Consider the following 16,664-nt stretch of genomic DNA (forward strand, 5'->3'; position numbering starts at 1 on the left):
GTTATCAATTAGATGGGTGGCTAATTGTACGGAAACCTCCACTTAATCAATCACAATTTGTGAAACATAGGTAAAGATACAATCTTATGTCATATGGAGTACCACTATGCCCTGCCAAATACCTGGCGTACAAATATACAGGAATATAAACCTTAACACACGGTCCAGTGTCATGAGTCCCACTGGTATTTGACCAGTTTTTAACTCAATTAAAAAATATATTGCATTTAGGATATGGTCACTTCAATTCATCACCAAATCAAATAATAATCTTAAAAAATAATTTAGTGATCATCATTAATACCAACATCAATAAATAGTGAACTAATACATAATTCTACATCTATGTATAATCCGCTATTTTCGTCTAACAGTTGGCCACTAGGGTATAAATGCCTCCCAAGTGTCGAGCCCTAATTACATCCGGTGCACTCGAGACAATTAAGCTTACTTCTACCCTCATTAACAAGCAAACGGTATCTGTTTAAATCAAATAAATTCGCATTATGTACTAAATTTAGATAACTTAGTAAGTAGCCTTAGTACTTGATGAAGATCGATGAGGGAAAATGGTATCATTTTTTTCATTATCCCAATTACTCTTTTGTGACATGCCAGATAAAATCGCTGGTTCAGTCTCAAAATCGAGAAACATGGCCGTATTCAAGCACGATACGTTATACGACTACGATAATAATAGTAAGTGACGACTTAAACTAAACAAAGGGCCTACTACCACCTTCTTTAAAGAAATATTGCTGAAGAGACAAAAGTGTGATAACTCGGTGGTATAAAGGCAGTAAAATAATTATTTTAAAAGGTGACGGTAAGCCCTCCGTTAATATCCCAACTAATATTATCAATATAACAGGACAATATACATGAAATATGTACATTTACTCACTTGACAATCTTGAACATGAGTGAGAAGAGGGCGCAGAATATCTCCTGGCAGTCCTCCAGCTCAAAGCACATGTTGAAGGACTTGACGTAGGCGAGGTTCTCCAGGAGATAGAAGTAGCGCTTGAAGGCGGGGTCCTTCGGGTCGCGGAGACCCTGGAGCTGGTTGATCAGGAACAGGAATATTGTTTTTACCTGTTTGAGAAAGATAAATGATTAGTTAGTTAATTAGGATGTGTGGATAGTTAACATTAGTGACTCGTAAGACGCATTTATATGGAAGATTTACAAGTTATTCAGGTTTATCGTTAATAAATTTATCTCAATCCTATTACATGTTTGGGTTTTACCAAATAATTGTACATGTATTTGACCATCTATAAATCTAAGATAGTACTTAATACAGAGACTATTCTTTCCAGAAGATGAACACTTGAGATCTGATAGCCCAAAGATTTCTAGATCTTAATCAAACCCATAATTCATACATATCTCAGAAAACTCTATCCCTTAAGCATATTAATCCAATTACGTGTTACGTTATTACAATCCGACAAAACAAATTCAAGTATAATCTTAAACCGTATAAAGACATAAGAAAACAAAAAGGAAGATAAAATGCGACTCGGTACATAAAAAAACACGTCGTCACGTCTCGCCTTTGGCTCACTGCCGGTGCAGCAATTGTGCTATCAGCTAGGCTAGGCAGTCGGAAGCCGTTCATTGCAATAGTAATAACATTTCATACCACCATGTGTATAAATTGGATGGAAAAAGTTGAAAAGGGTTCTTGGATAAATCGTTTTAAAATTTCATTAAATAGTTTTTATTTGATAGTAAAGTGGCTGGCTGATTATACTTCTCTAACATGACTGTATTAGAAAAGGCCGTTGGTAAACGAGGCAAAGCAAATGACTTTATACTACGATGAGTGCTCGTAAACTTTTAAGTACCGAACTTACTTCCAGAGATGATTAACATTCAACTAAACAAATCTTTAGCCTTATATTAGCATGGTCATAATATGTTTTAATTGAACTTTAGTGACTTTGCCATTAACATTATTATCATAGAACACTTTATTCTAAATGTAACGAGATCTAAACTCAATTCTTCAGAAAAGAAATTTCATTTCACAAAAATAATACGTCTACTAGAATTTTACAACGTAAACACGTTCTATACAGAGTTTGATCAACTTAAGCAATAACTTGCGATATCCAATTAAACTTAGAAAAGTTTTTCCGTCGCGTTAAAAGGTTTTCGAGCTTACCGTCCATATTCATGAACATGAATATATATCAAACGATTCTCACTCAAAGTAGAGCTCTGCGCTCTTCTAGATGAATAATTCTGTAGATACATAATGCAGGCGATATAGTAATCAAATACATGGTTCAATGCATATTGCGGTATAGGTACAGATTCGAAGATATGAATACACAAACTCCTTTATTTTAAACTGTTTATTATGAACACGGCAGGGAATTATGTAGAGCCCTGCATTAACAAATAATACTTTTAAAGAAACTGAAGCATGCGCTTGCAACGGCACTAGCCTGTAACCTACACCTCGATCAGCGTAGATTTCAGTTATAAAAGGAATTAAATAGCACTTTTTATTTCTCGGGATTCTTTTTGTCTTCGATACCAAGTTTTATCAGAATCGGTTCATCTATTTAGACACAAGCATAACAAACAGCTACGATAATGTATTAACGATTGTTACTACCTATATATATCATTGCATATACCTGCTTATGATAACACAAAAACAAAACGTAAAACCACACAATCCCATCTATTATAAATATAAGTAGTTCATAGGACTAAGCAGCACAGTTACAATATAATTATACGGTACAAATTGGCTTTATCGATTCCGAGAGCTTTGGTTGAACTGTAAACGACCGGTCAAAGCTTCGCAAAGGTCGTATTTAGTTACCTTCAATACAATATCGGTAAGCTCTACGACAAAATGTTATTGAGACAGTTTGTGATACATTTTTATATTATGTGTTTTGTGTGTTCCTGAGAATTTTGTTACTTAGTCAAATCTACCGTCATTTTTGGGATAGATTGGGATAAAGTAATAAACTTGAAATCTTATACTGTCTATCTTCAAATACGTCTTCCCGAAGTGACTACCTTTTAACAAAGTAGAAATCTAAAACATCCTTTTCGCGTTTAGAAATAAGTTTTTTCAGTAAATTAGGTTGTTAAAAAGTCCTTCTGTTGATTTCAGACAAAAGCACTTCCTGTCTACTTCCTATATCACCCGGGTTTCTTAGATATTGAACCACCCTGTTAAAGATATTTCGAAAATAGCTTCTTTCCTCCACTCCTCAATTTTTATCCACATTTACATGCTAAATGTAAGACTTCTGCAATTAGTGCCATATGCCACTCTGCTAAGTGCAGCATGCCGCCTAGCAGTCTTATTTCAGAGCTGGTGATAGACCCTTAAACTGGAAAAATGAATTTCCAACTGGTTATAGAACTCACCTGTTCCTGATCTTTATATGGCGCTTCCGGGGCATACACCCTGAGCACGTCGGCGATGCAGCAAGCGATGAGGAGCTGGACGTCTCTCGAGGGGTGCGTGAGGAAGCACTCGTCAGCCAGGTGCAGCGCCAACGGGATGTACTGCTGGTACATGCCCTCATCTTGACCGAGACCTTGTAATGTGTGGGCTAAGACCTGCACAAGATAAACGAAATAGTTAGAACATGTACACTTTTAAGTAACAGATTCGTGTACTTCACTAAGCATAGACGCTGTCAGCTTTATGAGAATCGAGAAGTGGCATTGCAAAGGTAAACCATCGTCTCCAAACAGTTATTATGCTAAATCCTAGCTAATATGCTCATAGTTTTAATATATTACAGTTTCAAAATGCTTTAAAACTGTTACACACTCTGAATAATAACAAGCGCATTTACGTTATGAAATAACTAACACATATTAGGTACATTCCACCCAATTAATAGTACTTAAGTTACTATTATTATATCAGTAAAGTATGCTACGGTTAACAGGATAAAGCCGTTTTAATGGGTTTCGTAAACAAGAGTAATTCGAATCGCTTCCATAGCACATTTCTAAAACAACATAAATAAACGTACTGTAATCGATTCTGCTCTTGTTTCTAAATAAACTAGGTTCAGGTATTTTTTTCAATGTTTGTATTCAAATAATAAACCATTCAATCGTCGGAATGGCTTCAATACGATCGACCACAACACAGAGATGGAATTTAACTTCAATTTATTTTTCTCTATCAAATTGTTAGTTCATTCAGCCTGAGTATTTTGCGGTTATCGGGACCCAAAGCAGTAACGGCTGCTGTCAACGTATATCTAATACTCAGGAATAGAAGGGTTTTTCTATTCAACTTTCCCTTTCCCGCTTAAAGCATACACAAGCTATTTCACTGGGCAACACAGTTTGCCATGATAAAAATTGCTAGTGCAAAAAATATAGCGATAAAATTCTGCGTAAAAGATTTCCAGCAAACATTGCAATGTTTTGCTGGGAATCTGTTGTAGAATCGATGTTACAGCAAAATATAAGATTTATTTTCGATCGAGAGCTCAATAAAACAAGTAATTGCCTTGCGATGGATAGTGGATAGTGTAGATACAAGATACTATAGACTTGACTGTAGCGTTTTGTTAAAATACATCTCTGTGATCTGGGTCAGGTATCGTGCAGACAATACTAGAATTTGTACAATAGATATCTTGTTGGTACGTCTTGTATTTGAGACATAAAATTTTCTAATGAGTACCGTTTAGTATGATAATTTAAATGCATGCACCTGTAAGTTGACCCTAAAGTGTAGGCAAACACACAAAATGAGAATCCGCTTAAAACCTGATAACAAAACTTTTAATAGTTTAACGATAATTGAAGGCTAATAAAGTAAAAGTCGAAGTTTTATTTTTCGCAAACTTCAAAACTGTTGGTCAAGTCGAATTAAATTGAGTGTATCGTTAATTTGATGTTGATGATGTAAATTCTTGTATTTCAATCACCATTTAATAAGCAGTGGTATAAAGATTAGTTAGTACAATAAATCTTCGACCGCCTAGGCAAACGAGGTGGCGTAGATTCCTTCTTTTGTGACTCAGTGGAAAACTCCCATCGCCCATCACTCTAGGTATACCTAGTACCTTCTTCTGGCTAAAACCTCCGGAGCGCATCTACGCTCCCTATAGTCCTATCCTCTCGAGACAAATATGCGGTAAATGTTGGGGTGTTCCCTGCGTGCGATTTGAGTAGTTGTGAAACCGCCACCACTCAATCCATAACCATCTATTATGCCTGCAAGACTAAACTGCTGAACCCAGTTCAATGAAACTTGGTAAAAAGAATACTCTTCGAGAGATACGCAGGAAGCAAAGAAACGATATTTGACATACCAGATTCAGGTACTTATGTACCGAAGGTTTTTGATAATGTTAGTAATAGTACTAACAATTTATATACATCTAGCTGTTTAAACAGCAAGGCGGGACAACGGAGAGGCTGCATGGATTGAATGTTATTCATCAAAACATGCAAGGCCTCTCCGGCAAAGAATTAGAATTAAGTTTATTTATTGAAAATCACGATGTTCAGGTGTTATGTTTAACTGAACACTGGTTAAGAGACTTTGAGGTGGCGGTATTTAATAGCGTCCATTATTCCATACAGAGTGCGTTTGTAAGAAAGAGTGCTATTCGCGGAGGGTCACTGATTATTGTTTCAAACGAAATTAAATGTAAAGAACGTCCTGACATTGTCAACCTTTCTGTCGAACGCTCTATTGAACTGTCCTGTGTAGAACTAGAGCAATACATTATTATTTGTGTGTACAGACCCCCTTCAAGTGATTTTAATTTATTTGAATCTGTTATGGAAGATTCACTATCGAAAGTTAAATGTAATAATAAACAAGTTATAGTTTGTGGGGATTTCAATGTTAATATTTTAGAATTAGCTCCATTTACTATCCGACTTCTGAATTTGTTCAAGTCGTTTAATTTAGATAACCTTTTTTGCGAACCAACCAGGTTTACGGCCTCTTCCGCAACTTGCATAGATAATATATTTAGTAGTTGTAAAGCAAATAAAAGATTACTATTAACTGATATTACTTCTGACCATTGCGGCCAACTTGCTAGTTTTTCCCAGTTACTTCATAATAAAACTGTTAAGGTGGTCAGTAGGCCTTACACAGCGCATCGTTGTTCGCGCTTCAAAAACAACATCAAGTCAAAATTACGGCCATCACTTTTGGACTCGATTAACCCAAATGAGGCTTATGAATCAGTTTTTAATGTAGTTAAAAGCGAGTTTGAAACAATTTTTAAGTGTAAAACTAGGCAAGTCAAGTGCAGTTCTGCTGCCTCGTTTAATCAATGGGCCACTACTGGTATATACAAAAGTCGAAGTAGGTTGTATGAGTTATATGGCATGAAAAAATATAAATTTGACGTAGATTTTGTAAATTATGTTAGAAATTATTCTAAAATTTTTAAAAAGGTTTGTAACTCTGCTAAATCTAACTATATCAGCGAAAAAATTAAAAACTCTGTAAATAAAGTAAAAGCCACGTGGAATATTATCAATCAAGAAACTGGTAAGGCTACGAAACGCGATAATAACTTCGAGATTTTATCCAATAATGAACTAGTTACTGAAGCTAAAGAAATCGCCTCTATATTCAATAACTTTTTCGCAGATATACCATTAACAACAACGAGATCTTTAAAATCATCATCACTTGACGCGGAAAAACTATTACGTAATTGCGTGCCCAGTTGTGATTCTACTTTTAGTTTCGAATATGTGACTCCATTAGATATAACCAATGTTTTTAAATCACTCAGTCAAAAGAAAACCGAAGATCTTTGGGGTTTTTCTGTAAAACTCCTAGGTAATATAATAAACATTGTAGCACCCTCCTTAGCTGTTATCTTTAATAAATGCGTAGACGTAGGTGTCTTCCCGGACTTGATGAAACACAGTAAAGTCATACCGTTATTTAAGGCAGGCAGTAAATGTGACGTTGGTAATTTTAGACCGATTTCAATTTTACCTGCATTCAGTAAGATTTTTGAAAAATTGATATTAAAACAACTACTACATTATTTTAATCACAAGACCCTCTTGCATAGCGAGCAATACGGTTTTACAAAGGGACGTTCAACTACCGACGCGGGTGTAGCTTTACTGAAACACATCTACGATGCTTGGGAGAACTCTCAGAACGCCATTGGCGTTTTCTGTGACCTTTCAAAGGCATTTGATTGCGTCCGGCATGACACATTATTATGCAAACTCGGATATTACGGTATCAAAAATAGGTCACTGGATTTAATTAATTCCTATTTGAGTGATAGGGTCCAATGTGTAGATGTAAATGGTAGTAAGTCCACCGGACTACCTGTGAAACTAGGGGTACCCCAGGGTTCAATACTCGGCCCATTTTTATTTTTAGTATATATTAATGACTTACCATTCTTTTTAAAAGGCATATGTGACGTTGTGCTCTTTGCAGACGATACTTCCTTAATATTTAAAGTTAACAGAAACAGAAATGACTTTAACGAAGTAAATAGTGCACTTACTCGGGTCACACATTGGTTTTCAGTTAATAATTTAGTTTTGAATGCCAAAAAAACCAAATGTATTAAATTTGCGATGCCTAATGTTAAGAATCTTGGGCCAAATATTGTTATAAATAATGAAGTACTAGAGACTGTAGAGTCAACGGTTTTTCTCGGCGTTACAGTTGATGCAAAATTAAAATGGACGGCGCATATTGCATACCTAGCAAATAAACTCAGCTCTGCGGCTTATGCGGTTAGAAAAGTTAGGCAGATTACTGACGTGGACACAGCTCGCCTTGTTTATTTTAGCTATTTCCACAGCGTTATGTCCTATGGCATACTTTTGTGGGGTAGGGCAGCAGATATCGAATCGATATTCGTCTTACAAAAGCGAGCTGTCAGATCCATTTACCAACTAGGCTCTAGAGTTTCTCTTAGGGAGCGGTTTAAAGAGATAGGCATTTTAACGGTAGCATCCCAATTTATTTTAGATAATATACTACTGATACGAAAAAACCTTCACTTATACTCCAAAAATAGTGATATTCATAGTATAAATACACGAAATAAACATAAGTTAATTGGTACATCGCACCGGTTACACAGGGTACACAATTCATTTGTGGGACTTGGTGTTCGCCTCTACAATAAACTGCCTCTCACTTTATTGGAATTGCCTTTTAACTCATTTAAAACAACGGTTAAAGATAAACTGTGCAAGAAGGCTTACTATACAATCAATGATTATTTAAATGATAAAAATAGTTGGTCGCCGTGATTTGCACAGGACGGTTTAGTGTGGATTAATGTTTGACGTGTATTTGTGTAATTTGATAGACATACTCTATGTGTGTAACATTGTGTTACCTATTTTGTTTTATTTTTAGTATAATTATACGCATGCACGTATATATTATTTATTATAAATTTTGACATGTATAATTTATTAATTATAAAATTGAATGACGTAGCAATTTATGCCGCCTCCGTGTTTAGGGCTATGCCAGGTAAATCAACGTTTGGGGTATTTCTTTCAGTCTTATTTTATTTTATTAGCCGGCAGCAGATACGTCATGCTCCCTAAGTCGTCACTGCCTGCGGTGGCGTCTTGGGTCGGGTCACCTCCTTCCCTCTAATATGGCGAGGGAGGTGATGGCTGACCCTTGCGTCATACTCGTGAACGGGTGCTGCTTGCGGTGGCTGGTCGGTCTGCTGACCTTGGCCTTAGTACTTAAAGTTTAATTTCGTATAGGTTTATATACAGCGACCTCAAACTTTTGTTTGTTTGGCATGGCACCTGCACAATTATTTTTGTTATTGTTCTGTACAATTATAATATTTTTTGTAAACGGAATGACAGCGTGCTGCTGGGGAGTTTGTTGCGCCGTTTCTTCTCTCACAGCAAAAGCACTTAAGAAGCGGTGAAGGGTGGGCGAAACTGGGTGCTGTCCAATGTAAATGACCTTCAAAAAGTGCTACTTAGTAGCCTAATTTGAATAAATGAATTTTGATTTTGATTTTGATTTTGACAGAGTTCGAAATTTGCTCTTGGGAAACTAGAAAGGGATTTTTGGGAAATAAGAAGGATGTAAGAAACATTTCTTCTCGTCGATTCTTAGATTAGTGACGACTTTCACACACCGAAACGTACGTGCAAATTACTTACGTTCTTGGGAAAAGGCCAGAACGATGACGTACACACAATAATACCGTTGATGTATATTAACGTGAGTCAATAAATATGAAATCCAATCTGATATGACTTCTCATTCATGTTATTATGAAGTTTCATTATGATTTGTTTTGATATTTGCATGTTGTGAGAGTTTGGGATAACATGTGTAATGGCTGTTTGAAATGTTTGATGTAACTCGGCATTAAACATTTGAACTTTTGATGGCTGTCCTTGTTTTTGCCTTCTTCTTGTTTAAAATATTTTCCCATTGCCCTGTCTCAACAACTAGTCGTATAAAGTGCTAGTTGTGGGGAATTCTGGCTACAGCCATATAGCTGCAACTCTTGAGTTCCTCACACGTGTTTTATAGGCAGAAGACTATCAAAAGCTTATTCATTGTCTAGTCTTGTCGCTAGATGACCTCTTTTAAAGAAGTAAATGTCCAATTGGTGTACTAACTGTGTTTAGTACACCAATTGGAGTGTTTGCTGCAATAACTTATATCCAACAAAGCTATGAGCAAAAGTTTACTTTAAATATAAAACAACATTCGGGATCACCCATCCAGTAAAGAACCGCAGCAAACGGATCAATACGGCAGACATCGAGCAAGCCCCCCCGTTCACTTTAATCGCATACACAGAATGATTGATCGTAATTGAGTGCATGTTCAGCAGTCGCATTACCAAACGTTATGGCAGCGTATCGACTACTTTATAAATAAAACTTTATTTACAAACACTATTACGTGTATCTCTCTTGCTGTCGATCGCACTAATGAACTCAAAACTGAAATCCTATTAGGTATTTACTAGACACACTATGCTACTACTAGACAATATACTGAATATCATTCATGTGTATGCTCACTTCAAAAGGACTATAATTATGTTATATCTTAAACCTACGAATCTTACAAACCATTGACGGGAATTGAAAAATGGCGCTACGACAACACTGCAGTCAGAAATGCGCAAGCCTTAAACAAGAGCAATGACATCACAACTCGCAGTTAGCAACAACAATAGGTACAACTAATTAAGATTACGGAATTACGATTCATATAAGAACAAATGATAGGCTTATCTTCGATTAATATATGTGGAGGACGGCTTAAGTACTTACACGAAACAGGTTTACTTTCATTTAATGAAAACGTGTATCTTGTCCATTTTTCCTTGATAGGTATCGTTTGCTAACAGGTTTAGGAACCGAAAGGTCGATACCAAAGAAGATCTAAATGTAGGACCAGAATTAATTCTTACAGCTACACATAACGTTTAGAAATTTAATTATTTGAGGACCAACCCTTTACGAACCTAAGCCAATTCTTATCTAGCTGAGTCAAGACGTTTGGAAACAATCCATAGAAGCGAAATCGCGTAAATAAACAAGGGAAACTGGTTACAATACAGCCGTAGTACGAAAGGCTAACAACCTATCACAATTGATTCACAATTACGATCTTTAACTCAAGGTAACGAGGGACGTCATTTCCAAACCACTCCTTCACCCCCTCTATGTAGAGGCTCGTTTACATTAGGCTAGTAGCAGAAAGGGTTAAATGGCTTGTAAAAAATCTAAACGGAATGATTTAAGTCAGTACTAACGCTACCAATGTCTATCTATACTGAGCCCTTGGAATAAAACTATTGTCATTGTTAAAGCGAGACACAGCATTAGGTACTCTACGTATGACGATTTCTCACTTTTACAACAGTAACAGTCCGTATGCACGATGAAATAAAGACTTTTGACGAAGTGAAAGCGCGTCCTTTAGTGTACAAAGTGGCATCTCTGTTCCAAAAAAGGTAGCAATTTTACTTTGAGAGATGTTGGTAGGCCGGGACGCACTAACTTGGCGTGAACATGAAGCCAGTAGCTTACCCAATGCAACAAAACCTTTATTTTACGTAGGAACTAAAACATAAATACTTGGTATCACAGCCAAAACTTGAGCGTTATCGAAAGGTTGTATAAGAAAGTTACGATTCAAATGCAATAACTTAAGATGAAACTTAATTAAGAAAAAGTTTAAATTTATTACGGACATTCGGTAAAAATATTGCGCCAAGTTCTTGGGAAAGTGGTGGTACATATTGCCAACACTGGCTGGGCATGAAACAATACCAAATTACTTTCCATCATATCGGCACATCATATTTTTTCCTTGAACTGCCTCTAAGAACATCTTTATTAGGCGCTATTTCATACAGTAAATAAATTATATTAAACTTAACGCAGATTTACTCGAATACCTCAGCATATAAAAAGTATTACAAGCATTTGAATACATCTTTTTATCATACAACCCCTTTCAAATAAACACTGAATGAACAAAAAAAAGGAGAGTTTGTTAGAGCGCTTTCAAGTCTAAATGAAAATGCGAAAAGCGGGACAGACGAGTTATGACGCAGTCTCGGGACGTTGTCGAGTAATCGATAAAGCCGTTTTAACTTGTGTATTCCAGTACTAATATTTACTTTTCTGGTATCGACAACGGTGTACAATCTAGATACAGTACGTAGGTAAGGGTTTATAGTAGGTGTGCCGTTTTAATGTACGTATTTTCGTAAAGTAATGTTGTGTTAATGTATTGTGGGTTTATTTATTGCATGAAACAAGCTCATATTTAGTAAGCAAAATGGAGCTATAAATCACATAAGTTACTACCTATTGCTACCTATTTGTGGCTTGCAAAAAAAGAACAACTCACAACAACAAATCTACTCCAGATTTATAACCGAATGGTGGTCAAGATTTGGAAGATGGCGAAATCTCGGCAGGCCGAGTATAAGATGGATAGACGAAATAAAAAAGATACCAGGAATAGGTTGGATGCGAAGGACAAGAGACAGAGAAGAATGGCATAAACAAGGGAGGAATTTTGCCCAGCAATGGATTATTCAGGGCTGATAATAATAATGATGAACGTAAAATATACTTCAAACAATTCCTATCGCTGTACAGAATGCAATCTGTTACAAGATGACAGTAAATACAACCTACAAAACTGAGTAATTTTCTCCTTCCTAGAGCCATTACATAATAACGGTAGCTGCTCACTTCCCCTCATAGTCGTGAAACAGGTAAACAATAATACAATTTGTACCACGACAGGTTATACAGAAAGTCCACTTGGACAGCGTGCGATAAAGTCAATCATTTATGATGCAAATACAATAAACAATTAGAATACAGATCTTATTAAGACAACTTTTATTGACAGCCTCGATCACTGCACAATGCTGACATTACGAGGGCTTTTCGGCTTTGATATATTTTTGAACATTGTTTTGAAAGTGAGACGCTCAATGCATTAGTGCCAGTCTTCTTTTGGCCTCATTCTAATGGTAGGTCTTTAGGTATACACGTCATATAAATGCCACCTATAAGGCGTTATTTTCATGTAGGGGACAATTAATATCTACTGTTATTATCGTGTCCAAGTACTGCGAATTAAAATCGCGCGACTGTCTCGCGAGACACACCTTTTACAAGTACAGGATATCTAATTGGTGTGGATATTCTGCACATTCCACTATAGGTTTAAAGTACCAACATAAGTGGAAATCGCAACATACTGACTTTGCCTGCATTGATTACAAGTTGGTAACTATTAATAGTAAACAACCGTTTTCTTGTTAGTTTGGCTGTTTGACAAGTTGGTTAACTACCGAATAGTGTTTCGTGACAAATATTTACAGATCGTTAAGTTTTGTGATTCGTTTGTAGCAGGACTTTATGCATAAACGTAATTTTGTCAGTTTCGCGGCCGCTTCGGTTACGCAGTACGCATATAAACTTACAATAATAATATGTTTACAGATAGTGTTTGTTTCTAACGGTGTCATTGCCACGAAGGCAAGAATTTAAGCTTGGGCGTACCTACGCTGATTCTACATTAATTAAAAATACGAAATCGGCTTTACATAATTAAACACCCAATCTTCAAAGGACATAAAAACAATTTTCCCAACATGCTACATACAATGCGACACAAGAAAAATCTAGGTCAGCATTTCATAAATGTACGTGCATAGTACAATATCCATGTTATACTATAGTAATACTTTCAGCACTTTAAAAATAAAACTTGTTTATTTTGGCACTTTAACGTGGTGCTAAAATTACAATCTAGTTGTCGTTTTACGCTATTTCAGTACGTTTCACATTGTAATTAAAGTGATATTTGCGTGAAATGTGCTCCGTGATCTTTCACTTCATTTATCTCGCCTGTCATGAAGTTACAGAATATTGATGTTCGCTACAAAAAGTAGTGTGATCATTAATCGAGGTAAAATGCTTTTCGTAAATGTGAAGAGAGTAATAAATACCATTGCTTTTCAGTATAAAAACAAACTAGTGCAATTAAATACCTACTCGTAAGCTCATATAACTGGGAAACGAGTATACGAAATTGACAATGTAGATACGCGGTAGGGTGTCAAGCCAAGTTCAAGTAAAAGAACTGGCGAGTACACCGAGTATTTATATTACAGGAACCCTTTTTTTAACTTTATTTATTCATTCATAATTTACTTATTAACCTGTGTTAGTATTGGTGTAATAAGGTATATTATGTATTATGTAGTATCATCAACTTTAACCGGCTTTGAGGGTGCCATAATCACATGCCGAAATTAATTAATCATCAGGCCACGCGAAAAGCAAGGTGACAAACCTGTATGTACCCGTACTATAAGCATTTAAGTCGTTATCGTTGCTGTTGTGGAAGCGAGACAACACGATGCAGTGTATATAGCGCTGTCTAGCGAGAAACTTTAGCGGTCCTTCTTTATCAATCCGTACTTATGGTGATCAGTAAAACTTGTTTTTTAGCCAGGCTATACACCTTGCAGTTTGCAGCTGTTTATTTAAATAAACGTAATAATATTTTATTAGGTAATCAAGGACAAGTACGAGTTATTGATAGGAGAAGATGGTCTATAATTACTCTAGCGAGGTATATTATTACGCGATAAGTGGAAGAAGAAGGTGGACAGGGAATTATGGCATTGTTTTCGGAGCTTTAAATAATATTGATACAATGAGCAAAAAAAATACAACTGACTTAAAATAATAAACTAATGAGAAAAACTTGATGAAATTTTTATGAGACCAAATGACAGCTATATCACATTAAATTAAAAAAAGATCAACAAAATAGTACATGCAATACGAAGTTCTGAGGTAAAAAACATATAAAAAACTACAGACGAATTAAGAACTTTTTGAAGTCGATTGAGAAAACTGATTTCAAAATAGCAATACGATAAATGATTGATCATGAAATGGCTTTCTCATTCTAAGAAAGGACCGACATTGGTATAATTATTTTTTGGTTTTCTAAATTACTGTTGTTTTGGTTGGCGATTTCAATTTCCGATTTGTAATTGAACGACCGACGTCGTTTTCCTTCACTGCTATCTATACTAATATTATAAAAAGGAATATCAGAATCTACTGATTGATGAATTGATTTTGATTTTACCAATATAAAACCATGTTATTCGCTAGTTTCATAAATTATTATGGAGTACGGGTGAAGTAGAAAAACCATAGAACTTTAAAATAAATGCGTTTAAGTCTCATCATCATCACCATTAACCCGGCCACAGTTAAACGTAGACCTTTCTCATGGCACGCGGTTTAAATATATCTTACATATCAACCTTTTTTCTATTTATAATTTGTGTAAATTAACCCCTTATATAGCGATGAGAATGCACGGTGCACTCTAAGTAATTAGATTTAGCTAATTACGTTCCTGTTAAACGCGAACTTAGATGGAAGCTAGGGTCGGATGTCAAGCTTTCATTTATCCTTCCTATTTCTTATGTACTTCACTTTTAACTCAGTCCTTGTCTTTTGTCTAGCCTTATTTAATTACAAAAGGCAAAATTAGACAAACATTTAATTCATTTGTGTTCGTCTTTGGCACAAATATATTTTCGTCGGAATTTTAAAGTTATCTAGTCTATCGTTAAAATCCTTACATTCACAACGGGTAACATGTAAACATTAATTTCACAAAAAAGCTGCTTTATGAAGTCATTAAATTAAAAAAAAGACAACATTTACTAGAATAAAAAGGGTTTTAAAGCCGAACCCACTAAACCATTAAAAAAAGGAAACAAAACATTATATTTACATACACAATACGATGTTTACATCCCATGCGGACGGTATTTCATAAACCCTCAGTAACATCGAAAGAACATACATTTTACTTCATGAATAAATTTATTTCATATTTATTTTCAGATTCAGTGTTCCATGCTTCCAGTACGACTAATTGGATACCTAGAAACGCTTTTATTAAAAAATATATTCCTGTTACAGAATCGCTCTAACGGGTTAATTCCGAAAATTGTGTATAATATTTACTTATGTATATATGTAGAAGAATATTATACAAGTATGAATGTTTGAAACGGTCAGTCAATACGAGGTCCGTATAAATACGTGACCTAATTATGACCGAAATTATGTAATGCCTCTCTTAACAATTCGTAATATTCGACCTTTGCTCGTAATTGTTTGATGTTGAGTTCCCTGGGGAATATTGAATGGAGAGAAAATTAATATGTGAAAAATTACGCGACAATTTTGTTTTCCTGGTAGGCTATTACGTATTTAAAACTTCGCCTTACGTTGGATGGGATTATTAAGGAGCTAATTTTAATGTCTGCAATAAGCCTGAACCCAAACATTGACTAGGTCTCTTGACAAAAAAAAGTAAAACGTCCTTATGCTTCTTCCGAGTTTTAGATAATTAGGTGGTTTGTCCGCGCAACAAACAAACAAACAGCATTACCTAATTTCGCATCTACGATCACTAAGGATCAAACTAAATAAATAGATAATCTACAGAAGATGATAATTTTGCATCGATTAACCTTTTCAGTACATTGCATACAGCGTGTACAAAATGTCAATGCTTAGATCAAACTATTAGCCAAAGAAACGAATTGATACTAAATTTAGTTAAGAAACTGTACGCCGATAGGATGTTGTGAAAGTTTATACGAGAAGCGATCGAAGATGTACGAAGTCTTAAAAGAGTTTGTGCTCCAAGTAATCACTGCCGGGCTATTCTCTTGGGCTAGACTTGTATGGCCGAGCGGGGCAAGAATTTGTGGAGAAAATGTTCTAGTTTTAAAGTCTAGAATTAAATATCACTGATGGTAAGTTTTCGCGACATTTAAGTTGAAGTAGGTACCGTCATTCGGGGTCTATTGTAATTTGCGAATAACAAAAGGTGTCACAATTTGAAAACTAAATGTAGGTCCAACTGCTGTTTTCTTTTTTTATACTTATGGGTGGAATGTTGCTAATTTATGTTCAAATTACGTTGTTATCCACCCTCCTCAGTTACAATTCACCCCGAATTACTATACATCATATCGAAATTTTTTTTATCAGACAGTTCTTAAACAGCTTTTGTCGTACTGCCCCATACCACCATGTTTTTACCGACGGGCCAG

The 16,664-nt window shown here is 35.6% G+C and overlaps 1 protein-coding gene across 5 annotated transcripts in view; it reads right to left on the minus strand.

Moving 5' to 3' along the window:
• LOC113494169 (sister chromatid cohesion protein PDS5 homolog B-B) overlaps nucleotides 1–16,664 on the minus strand; it is a 41,386-nt gene that overhangs the window by 16,945 nt on the left and 7,777 nt on the right. For all 5 annotated transcript variants that reach the window (XM_026872376.1, XM_026872373.1, XM_026872375.1 and 2 more), the window contains exons 3-4: nucleotides 3,406–3,600; nucleotides 905–1,095 (exon numbers count right to left, since the gene is read on the minus strand). In XM_026872376.1, the coding sequence (XP_026728177.1) occupies nucleotides 905–1,095; nucleotides 3,406–3,600 (386 nt within the window). The remainder of the gene's footprint in view (nucleotides 1–904; nucleotides 1,096–3,405; nucleotides 3,601–16,664) is intronic.

This window comes from Trichoplusia ni, chromosome 5 (genome assembly GCF_003590095.1).
Source record: "Trichoplusia ni isolate ovarian cell line Hi5 chromosome 5, tn1, whole genome shotgun sequence".
Taxonomy (NCBI): domain Eukaryota; kingdom Metazoa; phylum Arthropoda; class Insecta; order Lepidoptera; family Noctuidae; genus Trichoplusia; species Trichoplusia ni.